Source organism: Marmota monax, unplaced genomic scaffold (genome assembly GCF_021218885.2).
Source record: "Marmota monax isolate L192 unplaced genomic scaffold, Marmota_monax_Labrador192_F-V1.1 WCK01_AAM20220418_F8-fsc00106, whole genome shotgun sequence".
In the NCBI taxonomy this organism is placed as follows: domain Eukaryota; kingdom Metazoa; phylum Chordata; class Mammalia; order Rodentia; family Sciuridae; genus Marmota; species Marmota monax.
This window is the reverse complement of record NW_026695218.1, coordinates 10,564,369-10,588,759: the sequence shown is the minus strand read 5'-3', so window position 1 is coordinate 10,588,759 and position 24,391 is coordinate 10,564,369. Positions and strand designations below refer to the sequence as shown.

The following is a 24,391-nucleotide window of genomic DNA, read 5'->3' as shown; positions in this document are numbered from 1 at the left end:
ATTACTTTTAGTCATCTCTGGGCAGCTTCCTTCTTGAATTTCCCTCAGAAAGGCTTCAGCTGTTCCTTTTCTATGTATTTTCTCCTTCTAGAAAACCACTTTCATTACTCAAGCAGAGAAATAAGTTTAGTAAATGCCTACATAGAGGAAGTCAGACAGTGTACCTACCATTGTCACAAACTTCTAGCTGAACAAAACTCAATTCAAGCTACCTCTGTCCAGCAGAATTTCAAATCAATATTAATCCAAAACTAAGAAGTAAAAATGCCAGATAAGGAAGAAAAATCAAGTAATCAATCATGATTTTAAAATGGACAAAATTTGAAACTTTTTAAAATTCAATTTCTGAAGAGTGACTTTTGAGGAACACCTGTTTCTTTACTGTAGTCATAATTGTTCAAAACCCTGAATCACATTTGATGAACAACTCTACTTTCCAAGGTCAACAAGTATCACATTAATAATTACAGTGAGTAAGTGGACAGTCAGCTCAAGCATTTTTCTTGGCTGACTGTTAAGGTATATGGTGCTCAAAGGCAACGTAAAATATCACCTGCATCCAGTTCTTGCCAGAAAGTAACACCCTCACCAATCTGTTGTCTAAGGCTTATTAGATATTCTGAGAGGTATCATAACAGTGACTAAGAATACAAACTTAAGTTTTCTATAAAAGGAAGTTTAAATACTTTATAGCAAAGACTTTTGAAAAGGAAAACTTAGGAGCTGTTCAGCTCTTCTCCTCCAGGGATACCTGTGGGCCTCAGAAGAAGAATTTACCTTTATGGGCTGGAGCAGAGATTGCTATGGGAGCAAACTCTTCCAGAAGGTCAGCAGTAGGGTTAGAAAGCAGAGAGCAGTCAAGCAGGGAATCTTCCCCAGTGAGAGAATCTGAGTCCAGTTAGCAGCATTCCAGGTCAGTGACAGCATTAAATGGCACATATAACAATATCATGAGATTAGATTTAAGCCTTTAAATTATTGCATTTACAAGTTATACATTCAAGCCAAGGCGGGAGAAAGAAAACCAAAAGAAACATGTTAAGTCCTCTGGATTTCTATCCACATCAACATGTATTTCTAGACTCCTCTTAACATTAACTTGGAAGTATAGGAGACATTTTAGCTCAGAGGTTGCTGGTTAAGCAAGTCTGATTTGGATGCCAGTACAATTTTAACAACTTAGTTCTCAGCAAGTACCATTTCAGAAAAAGGACTTTGCAATTTGTTTCATTTCCCTAACATTCACAGGAAAAGATTTACCACACTGAAATTGAAATTGGTATTGAAATTAACCAGGAGAGTTGATCTAGCTCTTTATTAGTAGAATGTGATGAGATTAAACAATACTTTCTAGAACTCAATCAGATTACCATTCTAAATGTGTCTTGTTAGTATTCTTAAATTTAAATTACTCCTTTGAACACATAATTTGTTTTCAGTAAAAGAATGGAAGGAAGACAAAAATTCAGAGAGTTCAAGCATTTAAACAAGGATTGTTTTTTGGGAGAGTTTTCTAGGAGAAAATATCCAAGTGAGGACAAAGAAAACGAACCACTTTATCTTCTGGGGTAAATTTTTTCACCTGAGTAAGTTTATGTTCACATTTCCAAGACCTCTAACTGCTGATTTTCTGAGTCAGATAATCAGACACTTTTATCAAGGTAATTATAGACTCAATAAAAATGAATGTTATCAAATTTGTTTTTATAAGCAGATAAGAAATTCTACTAAGACTGAATGTTGAAATTAAGGTCAAAGTAATGTTGAATCCAAGGAAGAATCTGGTTTTGCCTACAATTTAACAGCAAACCACCCCTAGATGATTAAAGCACTGTTCTGGGTAAAAAATGTCAACCCATAGGAGATGTGCTCTGCAGATACCCACTGATATTCTCGGTGGGAAAGACGGCTGGGCAGTCTAGAGGGGGTTTACAGCATGGCCACTCTGCAGAGTTCTTTAATTAAGGAGGTGGAGAGATCTGCCACCAGTAAAAAGAATCTCGAATAAAGAAATTCTATAACCAGGGTAAGCCTAGGGCCTACTCTAAAAAGAGCACAAATCCAAAAAGTACTCAGTTCTTCAGCAAGGAAAAATACATCCAACATCTAGACAGCAGGGCTATAAGAACAAGTATCCACTCTAGGAGAAACTAGCCAGGCTAAAAAATAAGCTGATGATCATCTGCCAGAGATAGAAAGCCACATTGATCAGACCCTTCAGCTACTGAGATCCCTGACTGACCTGTGCGGTTTGAGGTCACAGACTCCGTCTGAGATGGGAGGCGCTGGGCCACTGGGGGTTCCAGTCCTGGTATGAGACTCTCAACAGCAACATCAGCTTTTTCTTTTGTAACAGAGCATTAAGAAAGGAGAGGAAAGGGTAAGGGAAGGAAGACAGAAGTTTCTTCAGGAAATTCTGTGAAGGCTTTCTTCTGTGAAATTTCTGTACACAGGTTGCTAAAATACCAGCCTCAGCAAGATGGAAAGCACAAAAAGTGACTATTTCTGCTGCTTTCAGTGTCTAGATTTCACTGTTAGAGCATGGAACATAAGCCTCTTTCAAGCATGAGATTTCTACCATGTTAGAAGAGATTAGCTAAAAGGCACCTTAAATTCTTCTGGTAATTTTGCTTTTTTTAAGTAACAAATTTAGAGTAAACATCTTCTAATCTAATGCAAAAGCCTCAAATCCATCTCATCTCCATCCCATGGTGTAGCTGGGAGGCATTCTGCACCATGTCGTATTTCTCAACTGAAGGCCCATTTTTTCTGTAGGGCCATGGCATTTGTGAATTCTAGGACATTTTTCCCCAGAGGCATTACCAGGTCTCTAATGACTGCTCCTCCTAAAGTACAGAGGCCTTGGACATTTTGTAGGTTTTGCCTGCCTTGCTATTGGAACACAAGAAAATATAAGCAAATAAGTAGACTGAGTCTTGCCCTAGATTCTATTCAGGGAGCTTAACCACTGGACAAAGCATTTTCTGGTACATGCATTGGCCTTCTAAGGAAGAATCTGCTATATTCCATCAAGTTCAGTAAAGTAAGGTCCAGTTAGAAACCAATTTTTTCATGATGCTTTTGCAACTGAATTCTTCACATTCCTGTTCATTCATATGAAATTCATTCTGGGATCTGTTAATCAGACATTTAATTCAAAATACACATACATTTCATGCATGATTGAAGAAACAGATGGTGACTTTACCAATTACAGCATCGGAAGTGCTACCAAAAGGATCTGCCATAGGCAAGAGTTCAGGGAGCAGAAGAGACGTGTCAGGAGATTTGAGTCCCTCAATTAGTTTTTCTAGGTTGGGCAGGGAGGTAAAGAGAAAGCAAAAAAGCAATGAGATATTAAAGCAAGTGACTCACTCATTGTTTTCTTTCTTTTTCATTTTTTATTTTAAGTAAGGGTCTTGTTAATTGCTGAGGCTGGCCTCAAATTTGCAATCTTCCTGCCTTAGCCTCCCAAGTTACTAGGATTACAGAGGTGCACCACCCTGCACAGTATTCAATCACTGTTTTCTATGCAAACACATTTTAGGGGTCAATATTTGGTAAAGATTCACTATAGAAATTAATACTATTGGTATCTTATTAAAAACAGGTTTTCCAAATTCAGTTTACAAAAGGCTATTTCCCCAAGACAAGTGGTAAGATGTGCTCTAGGTTTGTTTCTCTGCTTGTTTTGAGGTATAATTGACATTTAATAGACATCACCAATTTCAAGTGTACAATTTGGTGAATTTAGACAAATGTACACATTCATAAAATTACCACTGAAATAATGATATAGAATATTTCCCAACATTTAAAAAAATTCATTGTGCCCCTTCATAGTAAATATGTTTCTCTCACCCTAGACCCTGGCAACAATGGATCTGTCCCTATGGTTTTGTCTCCTGCAGAATTTCCTTTTTTTTTTCCTTTTCAGTACTGGAAATTGAATATGCTAGGCAATAATCCTACTACAGAGCTACATCCCCCACTGGCTTTGAGACACGGTCTTGCTAAATTGCTGAGGCTGGCTTCAAACTTCAGACCCTTTTGCCTCAGCTTCTAAGTCACTGGGATTACAGACGTTTGTCACCAAGCCTAGGCCAGAATTTCCATTTTAAATGGAGCCACACAATGTGTAGTCTATTGTGTCTGATTTCCTTCATTTAGCAAAGTATTTTTGAGAATCATCCATGTTGTAGCCTATATCAGAAGTTTGTTCTCTTTTATTGAGGAGTATTGTTTTATTATGTGGCTGTACCACATTTTGTTGATCCGTCTACCAGTTAATAGGCTTCTGGTTGTTTCCAGTTGTCAGCCATGAAAAATAAGGTTACCATAAACATTTGCATACAAAACTTTGTGTATTTGTTTCCTTTTGGGGGGCATAGTTTTCAACCTATTTTTTAAAAATTTGCATTTAGAAACAGTTTATAATCAATTCAGTCTCACATAAGGTAACTTAAATCATTTACTGACTGTCAATGATGTATATGTAACATGTTCCTATTCTTAATTATTCTATGGTCAAATATCAAAAACAGTTGACTTAGGCCTGCAGATGAATTACTGTTGATGTCTGTTCGCTAACAAATAAAAAGACATTAGAAGCCAAAAACAAACAAATAAACAAGAAGCCACCAGATTTGTCATACCTGGTAATTTAATGTAGAGCAATGTATATACATTAAGGTTCTTTCCAAAATAATTCCTTTAGCCCTGATCCATCAACAACACTCTACTTACCTTTAAGTGACTAAAGGTTGAGCATTAACTTAAAAAAAACAAAAAGAAAGGAATCACAGAATCCCACAGGAAGAAGGGAATTAAGAGCTCATGCCTCTGTTACAAGGAGCCTCAAGTCACAAATTCTAACTCTTGCCCAGTTTAACCAAAATTAAAGTGTGTTTGAAAAAATAAGTGATTTAAAGTTCAAGCATGTATATATAACATTTTAATCAATTTGTAGTCTTCTAGGATGTTGGAAAATGAGCTAAGCGATAAATAAACTGATATTCATTAAAAGGCAGGAATCATATTTTAAGGGGATCATAATTTAAGGTGGTCATAAGGAGCCCAGACATGTCTTCAACTACACAGACCAAATGAAAGAACAGATTCTAGAGTCTTGGCAAGATAAGTTGTTTTGGTATAATTAACACACTGAAACAAAAAAAGAGATTGTTATTTTTATTTATGTGAAGCTAATTTATCATCTTTGGAGCACATGGAATATAAATGTCTTTGAATTACATGACAATATGCTGCACATTTCTCATTTATACCTGATTTACACTGAAGAAGGGAAAAAAAGGGGATAGGGTTGTAGCTTAGTGGCAAAGCGCTTGCCTAGCATGTGTGAGGCACTGAGTTCAATCCTCAGCACTGCACAAAAATAAAGGCATGCTGTCCATCTACAACTCTAACAACAACAACAACAACAATGATGGAGAGGAAAGGAAACTTCTCAAAAGCAGGGGGAATAAAACACTGGGGGTCTATTCAACTATACAGTGTAACACTATATCAGCAATTTAGCAAGACCGTGTCTCAAAGCCAGTGGGGGTGTAGCTCTGTAGCAGAATTATTGCCGAGCATATTCAATTTCCAGTACTGAAAAGGAAAAAAAAAAAAAGGAAATTCTGCAGGAGACAAAACCATAGGGACAGATCCATTGTTGCCAGGGTCTAGGGTGAGAGAAACATATTTACTATGAAGGGGCACAATGAATTTTTTTAAATGTTGGGAAATATTCTATATCATTATTTCAGTGGTAATTTTATGAATGTGTACATTTGAATTTTTAAGATAGAAATAAAAATAAAAATGGTTATTGTTACTTACAGGTAAAAGAAGACGGTTTTCCTAAAAAACTCTAACTCTTCATTATTCTGAACACTAGTCTGTATCTTATTTTTCTGCAAAAAATTTGTCATTTTAAAAAATGAAATTTGCTTCCTTCACTTGGCATTCAAGTATTTGAAATCCTGTGAGGTCATGGATAAAAAGGTAAAGGCCAAAATTACTTGATGCAAACCTTGGGCAGGAATTCTTTCAGAGTTTGAATTCTAGCCTCCCTGGTGATGGGCTGTGATCCTGGTGCAGTTCCTTAAACCTCACGCTATCTCCTCGTCTATAAAACAGAGAGAGCACCATCATATCTTTCTGTGTTGGTCAAACACCATCTCCTCTAAACTTCCTGCCACATTAGGAACCTCCTGGAGCAGTCTGCACTCACTGCTCTTGCAGCCCTTACATGGTGACTGAACGCAGGGAAGGTCTTATTAAGACTTAGTTCATATCCCCTGCCACGTCTGTGCCTTGGATTCATTAGAGAAGTGGGGAGAGTAGAAGATCAGTTGGAAAAAGTCAGGTACTTTAATGAGGGAAGCCATTCTCGCACGTGATTGGGCACCTGCCTGATTGGGTGTGAGGTGATCTGGCCAAACTGTGTCGGAGCTATCCCCACCCTCTCCAGGTGGGAGAGCCTGTCCGCATGGGGGCAAAAAAAAAAAGGCTGTAGGATGCTGACAGCCTATCAGTCATGGAGCCTGGTGGCTGCCCATCTGCATCAACAGCTAGCCCTGAAGTCCTTGTATTATGAATTGTCCTTTTTCTTACATTCAAGGCCAAGTATTAAGGTGAGGCATGGGAAAGAACAACAAAGAGAAGACGGTAGTAAACTCAGGAAACTGCTAGAAGTGTTCAAGATCCAAAACCTCAATCAAGTCCCATGTCAGCATCATGACTTATTGTTATCTAATAAACAAAAACTTCTTAAATTTTGTATGAATCATGGGAAATGTATTCTCTGGATACAAAAGCATAAGCCATATTCTGGGGAAGTTCATACCAGAAATGCTTAAAGACTCACACTCCTATTCTCTATTATTCAAAGTGACAGATCAATGAAGCAGAAATTATTCATAAACTGCATTTTAGAAATGATTTAATCCTCCTAAGGAATGTTTTACAAGAATTGTTCTATCTTGGGGGCTGGGGCTGTACCAGAGCGCTTCCCTAGGATGTGTGAGGTACTGGGTTTAATCCTTAGTACTGCATAAAAATAAATAAAATAAAGGTATTCTGTCCATCTATAACTACAAAAACAAATAAAAAAAAGAGTTATTCTATCTTTGTGTTAGAATTATAAGCCTGTGACCCCAATATATTCCATTGCATGGGAAAAGCAGTAGCTAATTCTGGATAGAAGAAAATGGTACAGTTTTCCAACAGTTCCTCATCTGACTCTGATATTTTAGAACCGATTCCAGACTCTAAATGTGCGTGTGTGTGTGTGTGTGTGTGTGTGTTTATAGGAGGAGCTGTGCTTGTAGAAATGAGAGGATACTCCGGATCTGGGGAAGATTTAATTTTTTTTTTTTATCGTGATGCTGTACATTTTGGGGACTTAAGCTAAGGTCTGCAAAATTCTGAGAAGTAAATAAGTAACACAAAACTTAAGTTACCTAACAGTTCTAAGATTCAGTTCTTCACCTATAAACAGAGGATAAGAACTAATTTAAAGGTTTGTTAGGATAAAACAGTTGTATTTATCAGAATTAATTTGTATGTATGTATGTAAGTAAAGTGACATATAAAAGGGTATTAACTTCTTTAAGTGGGAGTAATAAGTGGATGAGCGGTCACCACATCACAGATGTTTGAGTATAGCAGAGGACATAGGTAACATTCCAGATCTTCCTCAAATGCCTGGTAGGAGAACAGAACATGCAGAACTTCTATAAAGTGAGACATGGGGAGTAGGCAGCCTGGGCTGAGAGAAGGAAAAGCAAGAGACGTGGTTCTGCTCTAGGTTTGTGCTGCACTGTGGGCAAGTCTCTTACTCTCTCTGAATTTCCTTATTGATAAAAATGAAAGTAAACTTAAGAACTCAACCTGCCAATAAATGCCAATTATGTATGAAGGGAAAAAATGGGAACAGGAGCTAGTTGCTCAAGAGATGGACTCTCAATATGAAAGTGAAGGGTAAGGACTCCAAGGGAGGGTGCTTGGAGGAAGACACAAGCAGGAGGTCTGCAAAATTTTGAGAAGTAATTTGGCAGGAAGACCCAAGCAGGAAGTAAGTGACTGGACCCAGGGTAACAGGTCAGTGGAAAAAGCAGAGCTGAGTCAACATATTTTTCAACACACACACTGCCCAGAAGGCACAGCCATGAGAACAGGGAAGGCAGGGAAAGATCTAAGCTCATGGCTCATCACAAAAAAGAACAAATTTCTATTTTCTTCCTTATTATAAAAGTAGTACATATTAATTGGTGAAAATTTGGGAAAAAGAGATAAGCCAAAGGATAAATGTAAATGTGCCTGTAATTCCACTTTCAGAGATATCAACTATTAACTTAATGAATATCTTCCCAGTCCTTTCCTATGAATTTGTTTGTTCAACAAATATTTAAGCATACCCATATTTCTCAGACTAAGTTTTCAGAGACAGAATTGTAAATGAGAAAATAAAACCTTGAAGACTTTCATTATAAATGGCCAAACTATCCTCACAAGAAGTTGTAAGAGCTGATGCTCCTACTAGCAGGATCTAAAGCGTCCATTTTTCTACATCTTCAGAAGTCACAGCATCTTACTTTTATAGTTGGTACTTCCTAGATTCATCATGATGATAAACTTTAAAAAAATTTACCAGCAATTTACATTTCTTCTTTAATGAACTGTCTGCTCACAAACTATAGTGATTCCTATCACACCCCTATTAGTACACCTAGTTCTTTACCAAGTCTCTAGGTTTCTCAGACAACAATGAGTCTAGTCAGGGTAAGAGATTTGAGAAGTGCTTAATGGCTAAAGGATCTGCCCTGATAAAGAAAAACGGACACAGTGGTATATAGATAGGATGGATAATGGAAATAAAGGTCCTTTCTTCTTTTTCTTTTTGCTATGCTAGAGATCAAACCCATGGGCTTGTTCATGCTAGTAAGCTTTCTACCACTGAACTATCTCCCTATGCTTTTAAAGGAAAAGAATTGCAAGTATTTTCAACTAAGGGGAAAGGTGAGAGAAAGTGGGTCTCCTCTTCTAGACACCTCCCCCTTGTTTCCTAAACATAACTCAAGTGGCAATGGGGACAGGGGAGAGAAGAAAGGAGGAGGTAGTTGCTAAAGTTGAAATTTAGGCATGAATCCATTTCAGATTCTCCTCTTATCCCTCCCCTCTCAAGATAGTCACAAATATCAACTGCAAGAAAGAAAATAATAAACCTTTTACAAATCAGTCTGTTTGATAATTAAAATAACTGTGACATTCTTTTAAATACAAAAACAGATGATTGTACCTATTTATACATGCTAATAAAACCCACGGCTTGCAGTGAACCATTCTGACTCTAATTAGGAATGAGGAGCAGAACAGTGTTAAGTAACAAACATGAAAGAGTTCAATGTATGCCCATCAAAATTGATGATGTGGCTGCTATAGCTCTTGCTTTGGAAATTTATGTCATTCAATATGGGGTATATAAACCCTGAAGTCTTGTGACGAGAGACACTGTTTTTAAAATTTAGCCACTCTATGAGGTGACTGATATGCCAATTATCTTAATTGAATATAGTTGCTCTATATAGTTTCAGTCAGACACAAAACTATCTGTGACGTCTTCATGTTAGAAGCAAAAATCAAACACCATGCCCCCATTTCAAGTTCATCTTAGAAAATTAAATCTTTAGGAATACAAATTTTCCAGAGTAAAAGCACATTAACTGTATACTTAAAAATGGTTTCCATACTATTATTGACGTTGGATTTTTCAATATTACAATACAGCAGTTAGAAATAAGGAAGATAGGGCTGGGGATGTGGCTCAAGCGGTAGCGCACTCGCCTGGCATGCACGGGGCGCTGGGTTTGATCCTCAGTACCACATAAAAATAAAATTAAGATGATGTGTCCACCGAAAACTAAGAACTAAAAAATTCTCTCTCTCTCTCTCAAAAAAAAAAAGAAAGAAAGAAAAGAAATAAGGAAGATACCAGGCAAGCAGCTATGAAAGGAATGCCTATTTTGACCACTGAGAAAACAGCTTCTCTTGCTTAATTTTTCAAGAGATGATAGAGTGCCACGAAACCAAGAGGCTCCTTTTTTTTTTTTTTTAAAGTCTAATTCTAGGAAGCAGCACTTATGTCGCAACTAAAGAGATCAGTATTAAAAAGTTTTTATAAATTTTTTTCAAACCTTTGTGTATTGCTGGTGGGAATGAAAAAAAATTTAAAAATAGAATTACCATATGATCCAGCAATTTAATTTTGGGGCATATATCCAAAAGAATTGAAAACAGAGTCAGAAAGTGATATTTGCACACCCATGTTCACAGCAGTATTATTCACAATAGTCAAAAGATGGAAGCAACCTGAGTGTCCAACAAGAAAATGAAAAAAAAAAAAAAAAGTGGTATTTTTACACAACAGAATATTACTCATACTTATCACTCCGAAAGAAATCCTGACAAATAACATGGATTAATCTTCATTAGGCTAAGAGAAATAAGGCAGCCACCAAAGGATAAATCCTATATGATTCTCCTTATATGAGGTACGTAGAGTGGTCAAAGTCATAAAGACAGAAGTAGAATGGTGGTTGTAAGGGGCTGGGAGGAGGGAGAAATAAAAAAGTTATTGTTTACTGGGTGCAGAGCTTCAGTTTTGCAAGTTGAAAAAATTTATGTGAATGTGTGTTAATGACAGATTCAAAACAATGTACTTAATGCAAATTAACTGTATACTTAAAAATGGTTAAAATGATAAATTTTAGGTAAATTTTAAAGATTAGAAAATATATATTTTCCAAGTAAAAATTTAAAAATAGTTGATTAAAAATTTTTTGCCCAATTTTCAGAGAAAAAATCTTTTCTATCATACTTTATATTATCTATGACTTACCTGTTCTTTAATATAAATAGAAGAAAATAAATGAATAGGCAGCATATAAGCATCAATGAAAAACTTTATGAGTTTCACTAGTCATACCTTGGCAGTTCTGGGAATATATAAATTCTCATGGCTATGATTTTAATATTCCAGGCATTCAAAAAAAACTCATTTTATTGTGATTTGAAAATAAAAATCGTCTTCAAAACCAACCAACCAACCAACCACAATTACCCAGTGACATTTTTACCCACAGTGTGACAATCCAGGAAATCTATTTTAATGGCTCTCAGCTGTGTAAAAGGTTATAAGAGCAAGTTTAATTTTAATAAGAGAAAAATTACTTCATAATTAGGAGTCTCCTATTGGGAATAAGGACCCAGAAGTAGAGTTATAACATCATTTCCCATCTTTATGGTAATTTAAAATGTATACAGTAATTTCAAATACAAGATTTCATTTGACCTTCATGTGTATCCCATTAAAGATAGGTTTTAATATAGCCATTTTAAGAATAAGAATACAATTTAAGTGATTTGACCAAAACCAGCTCACTACTAAGAGGCCAGAGCCCAAGTCCAAATCTATTTTTAAATTTCCCTAAACCTTAAATTTAGCTCTCTAGTCGAAGGTTTATTGATCTGTGAGGTGTCCCAAGGATGAAGAAATGCCCACAGCTTGGGGATCAAGGGCAGCAGAAAGGCAGGTACAGGGCGCACAGCGCACTGCCTCAACCACAAAGTATGATGCTTGACATGTCTACCACCTACCACTCAGGAGTATCAATGAAAATCAAGGGAAATTAAGTTCAAAAATATTTAAAAAGCAAAGTCACTTGAAAGGCATGATTTCCAGGATACTAAGATTCTATGGTCATGGAGACAGTTGAATGTGGAATATGAATGTGTATGCAAAAACAAAAAAAACCAAACATGACTGGTGTCCAAAGTGGGTTGGAGATATGACAAACTGATTTTATTTGTTTATTTATTTAAAAAAATTTTTTGGTGGGAAAGCAAATTTGCATTTTGCCCAGGTCCCAAAGAGACACTGATCTCTGAGTTCAAGATGCTAAAGGAAGAGATAAAAGCCTTAATGAAGGAGCTATAACTGAGTGTGCTAGAGGCTGAATATTAAATTAAATACATAATCAAAGGCATAGTGGTATACTTAGCCTAATTCTGGAGGGCACCAAGGAAGGATGGGGCTGAAGGATCTGCTAAGCCTAGACACTTCCTTCATCAGCCCAAGGTTTCACTGCTTCCTGACACTGGAGGCCTGTCTTCCTTTGTTCATTTCAAAAAGTGGGTGGGAGGTCTAGCTGGGGGTTGGCACAGACACTGATGGAAGGCTGTGAAGCCAGCAGTCTGGTTGTCTGGGTGATGGGGACAAATATGGAGGGTAAAGGGCTGCCAAAAGGCTTCCAGCCTCAGGTTCCATTTCATTCATGCATCTGATCTGCAAATACTGACAGAGTGCTGACCCTGCCAGGCAGAGTTCTTGGTACTGGTGGTGCAGTGGCGAATAAAACTCAGAAGTTCCACCTGCCTGAGGACACTGACACTGACGTTCTGATGAGGAAGGACAGATGATAAACAAAGAAAAACCAGACAATGTCCTGGTACGTGTTATGAAGAAAAAAGCCAAGAGGCATGACTGAGAGTTCTCTTTGGACCATAAAAGGTCAAATAACACTCAGAAATAGAACTTTCCAGGCAGAATACCAGCAAGCACAATGGCCCTGAGGTGGGAACAGGCTTATCTTGTTGAAGAAAAACAAGATTGAAGGGAAGAGTGCTCTGAGCTGAGGTTAGAGGGGGAGCCAAGGGCCACGTCAGTTGGGGCCTTGTAGGTCACAGTAAGAAGTCTGGATTTTATACTTAGTGACATGAGAATTCACTGAAGAACAAAGAAGCTACATGTTTGACTGAAGTTTTCAATAGACAAGTCTCATCTGACAGACTGAAAAACAAAAAAGACACTTGAAATTCTATTAAAATTTCCTATTTTAATAGTTTTTTTCTTCTTTTTTTGAGATGAGGTCTTACTGAATTGCCCAGGAAGGCCTTGAACTTGCAATTTTTCTGCCTCAGCCCATCAAGCAGCTGGGATTACAGGCCTATGCCACAGTGCCCAGCATTTTTTTTTTTTTTTTTTTGGTGGGGGGACTGGGATTGAATCCAGTGCACTCTATACCCCAGCCCTTTTTATTTATTTCAATTTTGAGACAGAGTCTTGCTAAATTGTCAAGGCTGGTCTCCAACTTGTGAGCCTCCTGCCTCAGCCTCTAGAGTTGCTGGGATTATGGGGCACTACACCAGCCATGCCCCGCTTTTCACAGATTTTCCACTAAAATCCAAGAGGAATTCAAGAGTATATAAAAGTCACTTTGTATTAAAATGTGTACCACTAATACTTTGTTTTTAAAAAAGAAAATAAATTTTATTTATTTTGGTGGGGTTCTTTTTTTGGGGGAGGGGGTCTTTTTTGGAACTAGGGATAGAAAACAGGGCTTTGTGAATTCGAGGCAGGTACTTTGCCACTGAGCTACATCTTAGCCCAACCACTAGTACTTTTGCAGGAATCCTCCAGAATGAAAAAAGTACAGAGGATCAGGAAACAGGAACAAAAACAATAAGGAGGGCAGAATGGCAGTCAGCTGGCTCTGTTGTCCCCAGACTTATCTCTACAACCTGGAGAAAATCTTCTGAGCCCTAGACATGTGCCTCTGGTTCCCCAATCTTGACCCAAAGGACTCCTGTGACAGTTGCAGACAACAGCTATTTGCCCCAGGGCCCTTATTGTCTATCCTGGGCAAAGAGACCATCTTTCTAGCTCCTGTAGCCCATGAGCCATCTGGGCAACAGCAAATCAAGAAGCTGAAAGTGTGTCAAAGAGACAACACCTCTATAACATCTTTCCCTTGTTGATCCCAGGACTGGCAGAACAGGGAGAAGAGAGGCCCAGGGTTTCATTTCCAATCTTCTGCACAAAATTGTCCAAGTATTGCCAGATATAAGTGAAATGTTTAAGAGAAAAAAGGGCCTACATTTGATTCTTTTCTTCCTTTTTCCTTAACCAACATCTACTAAATCATTCCTTGTTGATTTTAGATATTTTTGAGCTATATCCAGGTGCAGCAAGCAATAAAGTTACAAAAAACTACTGATCAAGGCTGCATTTGCTTCTCTTAGAAGGGTCATCAAATTGCCTAATGAAACAAGAGCTATCTCTGTACCCTTGCTGCAACCTGTCTTTGTTAAGTAGAGGGTAGGAATATCACAATCACTTCAAATCTTGAGGCAACCAATTGAATATCCTTAACATTTTGGGAGAGAAGAAAAACCAAACCAATTCCTAAATCAGTTCAAGGTCAAGACTCAGAAGTGGTAAAATTAGGAAAAAAGGAAAAATGAAGCAAAATGACTGCCAGCTGTGCAAAGAAGTTGAAGTTATTTATTTTTTCATAAAGGCAGACTTTTTTTCATCACAACCCCCCACTTCAGCTACCCTTCCCCCACCAAAAAAAAAAAAAAAAAAAAAAAGAAGCAAGGAGGGTAGCAGGAGAGAATTTCTGGCATTCATAAGCTCCAAATGGAAAATGTTCAATTATTATTGCAAAAGTAGTTTCAATCAGAACACACTAACCATTTCTTATTTTTTTTCAGACTGCTTATTTTAAAATCAATTATGTGGAAAATTGAAAGAAATATTTGAATTCCTGCAGTTCAACTTACTTCACACAGAAGGTTTTCAGGTAGTGGTGGAGTCTGGAAGGGAACCTAAGTCTCCAGACTCTCCCTGTCAACTCTTATTATGTATTTTTAGAATATAAAGTAAAAGCACATTACAGAAAATAGAAACTGGACAATTAGTCACCCACAATGCCATCATCATACTATATCCACTATATATATTTTGTTTCTTTTTCTTTCTTTTTAAAATTTTTTAAGTTGTAGATGGATACAATCTTTATTTATTTATTTTTATGTGGTGCTGAGGAACAAACCCAGTGCCCCATGTGTGTGAGGCAGGCACTCTACCACTAGCTACAACCCCAGCCCCTATATTTTGTTTCTTTATCACATGCTTTACAGGTCCCACCACCACATTCTTTTAATCATATTCTTTCTGATACACAGGCCTCCCAAATTACCATAAACACAACTGAGGATAAAAAAGAGAAGACTGATGAGATGGGATCCAATTTGGTATAACATGAACTAATTCGATTATGTTTGCTAAGGGCTGGTACCCTCCGAAGATAAGTCTGTCCCTCTTGCTGAGACACAGTAATAACTATACTATTAGGGCTTAGAATTCAGACCCTTTCCACAGGGCGTTTACAATATAATTCTGCAGAGGTCCTAGGACATAAGAATAAAGCTACTTAACCTTAGATCAGCTCTATTCACCCACCTGGTGCATCAGGTACCTGAAGAGGAATGAAAGGATCAGAAACGCTTAGAAGTGGGACAGCAGAATCCACAGTTTGCCCACCCTTCCTTTTCTCAGCTGGTATTGGTTGGAGGGAAAGAGATTAGGAGAGAAAAAAAGAAAAGCAGAAAACAGCAAGTAAATTGAGATGAATTAACCAAATTATAGAGTAAGTCTAACAAAAATTTTTTTAAATGGTACTAGAGATTGAACTCAGTACTTATCTCTTTTATTTATTTTTATTTTGAGACAAGATCTCACTAAATTGCAGAGGCTAGACTTGAACTTGCGATCCTTCTGCCTCAGCCTCCCTATTAGCTGGGATTATAAGTGTACACAAGGGAGTAAGTCTAAATAATCTAGGGTTAACAGCAAAATATCTATGAGATATACTATGTGTTCGTTTATGTTAATGAGATGTGATGAGTACTCAAACCAGGATATTCTTATGCCTAAGCTTCTATGTCTTCCTTGAACACTGTAGCCTATAGGGATCCCTTTCAGAATTCCTATGGGATTATTGTCCATATCATACATTTGGTATGCAGATACTAGCACATGTGTATAACTGCTTCCCCTGTACCTATCACCTCTTGGAGACCCTTTGGGAACTAAGTCTTGTTGTATCATCATAATATTTAATAAAGTGCTAGGCAGACACAAAGGAAGAGGCAGAAATAGAGTTCCTGCCTACTACAAGGGTTAGATAAGCCCTGACCCCTGGACCATACCTACCCTACTACTGGCATTCATTCTATATTTGGCAAATTACAAATTTCTAAAAATCTATATACCCTAAAGAATATCAGAAGAGATCTTAGAATTTTCTAGCACAATTTTCTTATTTTCCAGAAAAGAAAATGAAACCCCAAATTAGGAGACAAGCCAGAAGTCCACTAGCAGAGCAGAACTCAGGTCTCTTGTTTTTTTTTATATTATACTTCAGTATTCAGCTTGTTCATTAGTCATAATTTCATTTTGCTTTTGATAAAATATGTTTAAAATGGTTTTTTATGTGAAAAAAATTAAAGAATCAAAGGAAAGTGCTGTAGGTAGAGCCCTGTGAACTGAGCCCCCAGCTTCCCCTAATGGAGACACATACACAACTGTAGGTCAGCATCACTGGCAATGTGAAATACTGTTGCCTAGACTACTCTGTTTTCAACAGTTTAGTTTGGATCTGGAATGTTCCCCCAGAGGATCCCGTGTTAAAGGTTTGGTCCTCTGGTTTGGCACTACTGGAAGATGGTGGAAACTTTGAGAGGTGGGGCCCATAGGGAAGTTTTAGGTCATTGGGGTTGTGCCCTCAGGAGGGACTATGGGACCCTAGTTTCTTACTCTTCCTCCCTCTTGGACATGAGGTGAGTAGCTCTGCTCTGCCACATCATCCCTACCACAATGTGCTGCCTCACCACAGGCTCAAAAGGAACATGTAACCATGAATTGAAACCTCCAACATTATAAGCCAAAATACAACTTTTCTGGGGCTAGGGTTATGGTTCAGTGGTAGAGCACTTGCCTAGCACATGTGAAGCACTGGTTTCGATCCTCAGTACCACATAAAAATAAATAAATAAAATAAAGTTATTGTGTCCATCTACAACTAAAAAGAATATTATAAAAATCTTTTCCTGGGATAGGGATATAGCTCAGTTGGTAGAGCGCTTGCCTTGCATGAAAAAGGCCCTGGGTTCAATCCACAGTACCACAAAAACAACAACAAAAACTCCTTTTTCTCTGTATTATTTTATTAGCTCAGATATTTTGTCACAGTAATGGAAAGCTGAGCAACACATACCCATTTCTACGAATAGTTTCTCTTTGTTTTTTAACTTGTTGCCTGCGTGACCCACACCTCTGTGTCCATCACCATCATCACAGTCCTACATGTAGGAGGTCCATATCCATAGCCCTCTGCTAGAGCTGGATACCTCTGCTCTGTTCTTCCTCCATCCTTCCCCACTCATATCTCTGTCTTCTTTCAGATCTCTCTTTGGAGAGAAATCTATATATTTCTCGATGTCCCCTGAATCCCTCCTTCACACCTGTACAGTATTAGGCTGAATTTGGAAGTCTTGAGGACCAATTCCCTCTCTACTAGCCTCTTTGGCCAGGGGCATCAGATGTGTGGCACTTCTCTTCACCTTTCTAAGCCCCACTGTGCCATCTGTGAAATGGGCTTACAAGGATTCAAAGTGTGGGCATTATTGAAGATATATATATGGGCATCTGGCTCTGATCTCCTTCTCCACTGTATGAGGACAGTCCCCTGGGGTCTATGGGCAGCTATGAAGAAACAGGTGAATTTCTTGCTCTCACTTTCTCTACCCACTAATTCCATGCTTCTCCTAACCAGCAGGCTGACTTGACCTTTTTTCCCCAGCTATATACCCCTGAGAATCAATTCCTGGTACCCTAGCCTCTTGCTCTCCCCTCCCCAGTACCCTGTGTCCCCTGGACAGATTCCACTGCTGTCATGGCAGCCACCTCTGCCACCCCAATGCTGCCTCATTGGTTTGAGATACACAACAGCATGAAAGGTAAAGGTGAGATCACTGGATGAACCACCAATTCTCCCAGTCCTTGGAACCTGGCTCCCTCATGGGTTTCGAGACAGATGATGCCTACCCTTACCCAAGAGGCCAGTGAAATGTAGAAACTCAGTGTTGTAAGCACAGACATGGAGGAAGAGAGAGCACATGTGACCCTCACTCAGTATGCATACGTCCCCCATCCCAGCTCACCCATATTTGCAGGAGGTACCAGCAATAGGGAAAGACCATATGGATGTCCAGATGTGGCAGAAGAAAAGGAAGGTGCAATGGTGTACTGCCAGTGGGCAGCCTAGTGGCCCGGGCCAATGAAATGGTGGCAAGAGTGCAGGGGCCTCGGGAGGCTCTTTGAAGGTATCTGTTGACTCTCCCACTCACCTCAATGGCTATGTCTTGCCTAATAACCTATCAGCCCCAGTGTGCTAGCAGTTGCTACCACACCCAGCTCAGTGACTGATACACCAATTATGGACTGTAAGTGCCTGTTTACTCCCACTTGAAGCCTGACCCGGGAGGGAGGCAGAGGAGGGAAGCTCACCTCTGACCTCTTCAGGCATCCTATCCACCCCACTCTTAACCTCCTTTCCTCAGATTTCGAATTCCCACTTTCTAACCCTTACCCTTTCCTTGGATTCCAATATTTGCTAGGATGCCAACCTCGTATCTTCTAAACTCATCTGGGACCCTCAACCTCCCTGTTGCACCTTCAACTTCCCTCACTGTGGCCTAAAACTTCCTTCAAACTCTGTTGCCTAATCTCTGAACTGCCTCCTCCGTGGACCCCTAATTCCCTCTGGCAGCATTGAGCAGTTCCTCCAACCCATGTGTGCAGTCCTTTGCTATCTGGCTCCATGCATGGGTTAGTTGAGCACCACCACAGAACAGTAGCTCAAGCAGGTAAATCCCCTCATTCTTATCCCTTTCCAGATCCGCCTACTTATGAATCTTAGTGTTATCCTCTGCAAATAGCTAATCTGTTCTCAATTGCTATAACTGAATTATTAAAGTTGTTTTTTAATTGGGTTTCTTAAAAGCAGAAGGAGGAAGTGAAGGTAAAAAATCATAGCTCTTAAGCCTCTGAAATATTTTAACATGAGGCACAATGAAACATATTTCAAAGAAAAAAAGCAAATTACAAAACTGAAAATACAGTTCTTTTTTTAAAAAAGTAAAAATAAAACTCAAGATACAAATACAGTGAAAAGTCAGCAAACACTATTCTCTTGGAGTGGGATTATGAGGGTTTTTTTTTTTTTTTTAGTACCAACGATTGAACCCAGAGGCACTTAACCACTGAGTCACATCCCCAGCCCCTTTCTATTTTATTTATTTTTTAGTTGTAGATGGACAAATACCTTTATTTTGTTTGTTTATTTTTATGTGGTGCTGAGGATCGAACCCAGGGCCCAGCACGTGCTAGGCAAGCACTCTATCGCTGAGAAACAACCTCAACTCCAGCCCTTTTCTATTTTGAGACAGAGTCTCACTAAGTTGCTGATGCTGGCTTTGGTCTTGCAATTCTCCTTCATCAGCCTCTGAACCACAGGGAATAGAGGTATGTCCCACTGTCCGGCTTGAAGGCTTTTTAAATTTGTTTGTCTTGCTGTTGTTTTGTGAACTGAACCCAGGACCTCACACATTCTGGGCAAGTGCTTTAGCACTCCATGAGGTTCCCAGCTCCAGGAGTTTGTTGTTGTTGGTTTTCACTCATGAGTTCTTTTTACTTGTTTCTTTGGGCTTTTATCTATTTCTTCAAATTTTACCAATGCACATTTATCAATAGGCAAATGTTTAATATACTAACACACAATGTGAAGTTTTAAACATTTGCCTATTTCTCCTCTAACACAGTTTATCAATATTTTTGTAGCTTTTACCATGAAAATGTTTAAATAGCCCTGTGCCACAGTACCTAACCCATTATCAAATTTCGGGCACAGTTTCTCTTCTGACTTATCGGAAGGTTTAAAATCAATAACAGCTTTAGCTCAGTTAGAACATTTATAGAAAATGGTGCTATTCTTTTCCGTGCTACATATTAATAAATAAAATAAAGATCTATCAACAACCAAAAACATATTAAAAAAAAAAGAAAGAAAGGGGCTGGGGTTGTGGCTCAGAGGTAGAGTGCTCGCCTAGCACATGTGAGGCACTGGGTTTGATCCTTAGCACCACATAAAGATAAAAAAAAAAAATAAAGATATTGTGTTCACCTACAAATAAAAAATGAATATTATAAAAAAAAAAGAAAATAGTGCCATTCTATGTTTCATGCAAAGGAGGAAAGATGAATTTCTGGGCACATGAGTTTTATTTCATTTTTAAAGAATGAAGGTATTATAGAAAAAAGTTCACACCTACAAACAAGAAAGAAGGGACAGTGCCAATGTTTACAGAAAAATATGTATAAAATGAGGAAAAGCTTGATACCACTATTTCTTTTGAGATGTGGGTGCCCAGGTAAACATCTCTATCATTCTCTAGCTGTGACTTTGTAGAAGTGGACCACTGTGAGGATCACCCAAGATAATGCACAAAAAAGTATTTACCCAGTCACTTGACATATACCACATGCTCAATAAATATTTGCTGTTATTACTGATATAACTGTACTCTAATATGTGCTTGTGACTAGACCTTCAAGTTCCTTAAAGAAACACTGCCATTTAAGGCTTTCAAAGTAAATGTAAAGATAGATGGGATAAGGGACAAAAACAAAGACAAAATAGTTTCTCTAAGAAAATAGTTCACACAAACGATGAAGCATAGCCATGTGTGCAAACTGAAAATTAGGTATATAAATTGGGGGTGTTGGGCTGAGGCTATAGCTCAGTGGCAGAGCACTTGCCTAGCATGTGTGAGGCACTGGGTTTGATCCTCAGAACCATATAAACAAATAAAACAAAGGCATCTGTTCATCTACAACTACAAAAAAAATTAAATTAAAAAATTAAAAAAAAATTGGGGGTGGTATGCTAGTGGTAGATGGAAAATAATTAAAGGAACTCTGAGGTTAACACTGGTGAATCTAACCTCCTGTGCTTTGGCAAAAAAACCACCATTTACCTTGCTCTCAATCATTTAGCTTATTTGTACTAAGCCAAATATTGTACTAAATGCTAAGATGCTGTAGCAAAAAACATTCTCTGAGAGCTTATACACAATCCATCTTCCAGGAAAACTCTACCCCACTAAGAACTATGGTGGGTTGTAATTATGATGTTCTATTTCAAGCACAATGGTTGATGCTTTAAACATTTGGTCAACCACCATGAATAACTGGTCTTGAATTTTTGTGTTATTGTTGGTACTGGGGATTGAACCCAGCTGTGCTGTACCACTGAGCTACATCCCCAGCCCTCTTTTTGTTAATGTTTTCAGACTGGGTTTCACTAATTTGCCTAGGCGGCAGTCTCCCAAGTAGCTGAGATGATAGGTGGGTGTCACCATATACACCTTTTATATTCCTTAAGTTTTATTTAAAGTTCAAGGATAGCATGGGAAGCTTAGGGAAATCCTGTCTCAAAATGAAGTAGAAAAGGCTGGGGATGTAGCTCAGTGGTAAAGCATTTGCCCCCAGCATGCAAGAAGCCCTGCAGTTAAATCCCCAGTGCCACGAAAAACAAACAAAAAAGACAGAAATGGTAGGTTTTTATAAATCTAAAAGTTGTCTTTAAAAAGATAATAAAATAGCAAACCTTTAGTTAGTTACCAAGAAAAACACAATCCATACAATTAAAAATTGATGTACAGAAAAAATACTTCAAAGGGTTGTCAAGAGGGTCGGACAAGATCATACAGAGTACACACGACAAATCGGGAAAATGTTTACATTACATGACATAAGAAGAGCTCCTATAAATTAATAAAGAAAAGAATCAGCCCAGAATATCAAAAAAAGCAAAGGACACAAACAAAATCAATCCCCAAACAAATAAAAATGTCCAGAAAACAATATCCTCTGTCTCTGGGCTGGGCAGGGCAAGGCAATAGTGGGTAAAGTTACTCTCATTCAATGTTGATGAAAAGAAAATATGTATAGCTTTCTTGGAGGGCAATTTGGAAATATGTATCAAAAGCCCTCAAATACAGTATCTTTTAATTAACATATAATCTCTTAGAAATTATTTAAGAATTTATACAAGATAGAAAAAAAGTTTGTTTTAAGAATGCTTACATGATAAAAAAATTGGTAATAATATTAATATTTAGAGAAGAGATATTTCATAAATGTTACTATTCTTCCATTAAAAAGTTATTTATTAATATTTATTGACATGGAAAACTACAAATTCCCATAGGTCATTTACAAAATGATAAAAATGGACCACAGTCAACCAGTAATAACCTACAGCAGACTGCAAAGACCATACTGATTATAGTGCAGTTAAAACATACCCTAAGTGATTCCTAGTTAAGAAACTAAAACTTCAACTTAAGGCAAGTCCAGAAAATCATGAGAATAATGCATCACACACCAAAAACTATGGAATGGATGCAGATGTTCTAACCAGAAATAAATTTATGAGGTTAAAAACACTAAGCATATCAAATTCTATATCCTACAAAGAATATAATCAATCACAAGCTCATGTCCATTACTAAAGCATTTAAAATAGTAAAACAGTAAAATCAAAATAATGTTTAAAAAAAGAGGTACGTAGTTATATAACATCAGAATCTAGTCATATAAAGGAATTCAATGCATACATTTTTAAAATGACATTTTAGGAGTTTCTTTAATGAAGAGAGGAAAATTTGCCAGACTGATTAAGTGAGAAAAAAAAAATCAGGTTTTAAAATATGACTGTAAAGATGTTCAACAGAGTCTTATCTCTGGGCCTAAAACAGCACAAGATGTGGTCACATGTATTTTGGTGAGAGCTATTTTTAGTTAGATTCACAAAGATATCTGTGACCCTAAACAAGTTAAATGCCTAACAGACATCAAAAATGGTATCTCTGTGCTACCTCTCAGTGGTTAGATCATGGGGGATTTTTAAATTTTTCTCTATAAATTGCTATATTGTATAATAAATATGTATAATTTTTATTAATAAAGAGGACAATAGATCTCTTATTATTTTGCTTCCATTGTTTTTAAAAAAACCTTATTAGAAAATTCCTCCTTCTCCCCCAAAGCACCAATATACAAAGCTTAGTAGAGTCTCAGGTTCAGACAGATCATCTAATTCTTAGATTCTTGAATTTACCCCAAAGAACCTAAGCAATGACAGGAGATTACCAGAGTGGTGCTCCTCAAATTTAGAAATATTGTTTAAGAAATGTCCTGAACTAGAGAGAGCAAATCTGGCAATATCACTGCCAGGTCATTGCATCACTTTAATTCAAAGTGATTCTAAATCTTTCTCTATCCCTTTTCAATTGGACCATTTTTGAATGAAGAAAAACATATGAGTTATTGCCAGGAGCTGGGGTTCAGGGGCATGTGATAGCTATCTGTGAAGAGAACAATGTCAAGGTGACAATAGAGAGCCTCTTGTCTCAGGCGAGTGCCACACTTACCAGTTCCAGAAGAGAATGAGGAAGCAGCAAAAGCATCACCTTGGGTTGACTGGAAACCTGGGATCAAACTCTCAGCTGAGCCGCCAAGCTTTTCAGGATGTTTGCCTGGAGATACAAAATACCATTAGGTTCATTCTAGCAGAATCCTGTGATGCATCTACAAATGGTGGAGGGGAAAGGCACCCTCTGACTGCCTTTCAGACTCCTCTTACTGTATTACTGCAACATCTTGGCTATTCACAGGTCCTGTCTAGTCATTGCAATAACTGAGAAAAGGAAGGAAACTATTAAGAATCAAAAGAGACAACACATGGGTTTTGAAAGATGAAAAGAATTCTGGAGACTGGTTGTGCAACAGTGTGAATGAACTTAAAATTACTGAACTATATATTTAAAATGGCTATGATGGTAAATATTATGTTTTGTGTATTTTACCACAATTAAATTTTTTTTTTTTTTTGATTTTTAAAAAATTTTGCAATAGGGTTTCTTTAAGTTGTCTAGGCTGGTCTGGAATTTGTTATCCTCTTGACTCAGCCTCTTGAGTTGCTGGGATTACAGTGTGCACCACCATGCCTGGCCACAATTACGTTTTTTAAGTAAATTTAAAAAAAAAGAATAAAAAGAGTGGGAGCGGGGAGAGCAGGCACATGAGAGAGAATGTGAGTGAACACAGAGCTCAAGCCTTAAAGCACAATTTCATTCCTCAAAGCAGAATACCTCCAGCCTTCACTGGGAATCTACTTACAACTTGGTTTTAAGGATTTGTGTTAAGGATCTGTTTTCTACGTTGGAAGCATTTTAGAAGTGAGAAGTGGTAAAGATGGCAGTAGTGTTATGTGAACAGAAAGGAGACAGAAAAATCACTAAAAATAGGAGAATTTAAAAAAGAAAAAAACTTGAGGTTGGTTATGCACAAAAACTACAGTTTTGACAGTCCATTAAGGTACTTATGTTTGCAGTTCAGAACGATAATTGGCAC

The 24,391-nt window shown here is 37.8% G+C and overlaps 1 protein-coding gene across 13 annotated transcripts in view; it reads right to left on the bottom strand.

Moving 5' to 3' along the window:
* Aak1 (AP2 associated kinase 1) overlaps positions 1 to 24,391 on the bottom strand; it is a 174,910-nt gene that overhangs the window by 18,056 nt on the left and 132,463 nt on the right. For 4 of the 13 annotated variants that reach the window (XM_046432278.2, XM_046432277.2, XM_046432276.2 and 1 more), the window contains exons 16-20: positions 23,410 to 23,514; positions 15,314 to 15,409; positions 3,209 to 3,310; positions 2,243 to 2,344; positions 778 to 888 (exon numbers count right to left, since the gene is read on the bottom strand). In XM_046432278.2, coding sequence (XP_046288234.1) covers positions 778 to 888; positions 2,243 to 2,344; positions 3,209 to 3,310; positions 15,314 to 15,409; positions 23,410 to 23,514 — 516 coding nt within the window. The remainder of the gene's footprint in view (positions 1 to 777; positions 889 to 2,242; positions 2,345 to 3,208; positions 3,311 to 15,313; positions 15,410 to 23,409; positions 23,515 to 24,391) is intronic. The other 9 variants (XM_046432283.2, XM_046432285.2, XM_058575063.1 and 6 more) reach the window with 5 other exon arrangements.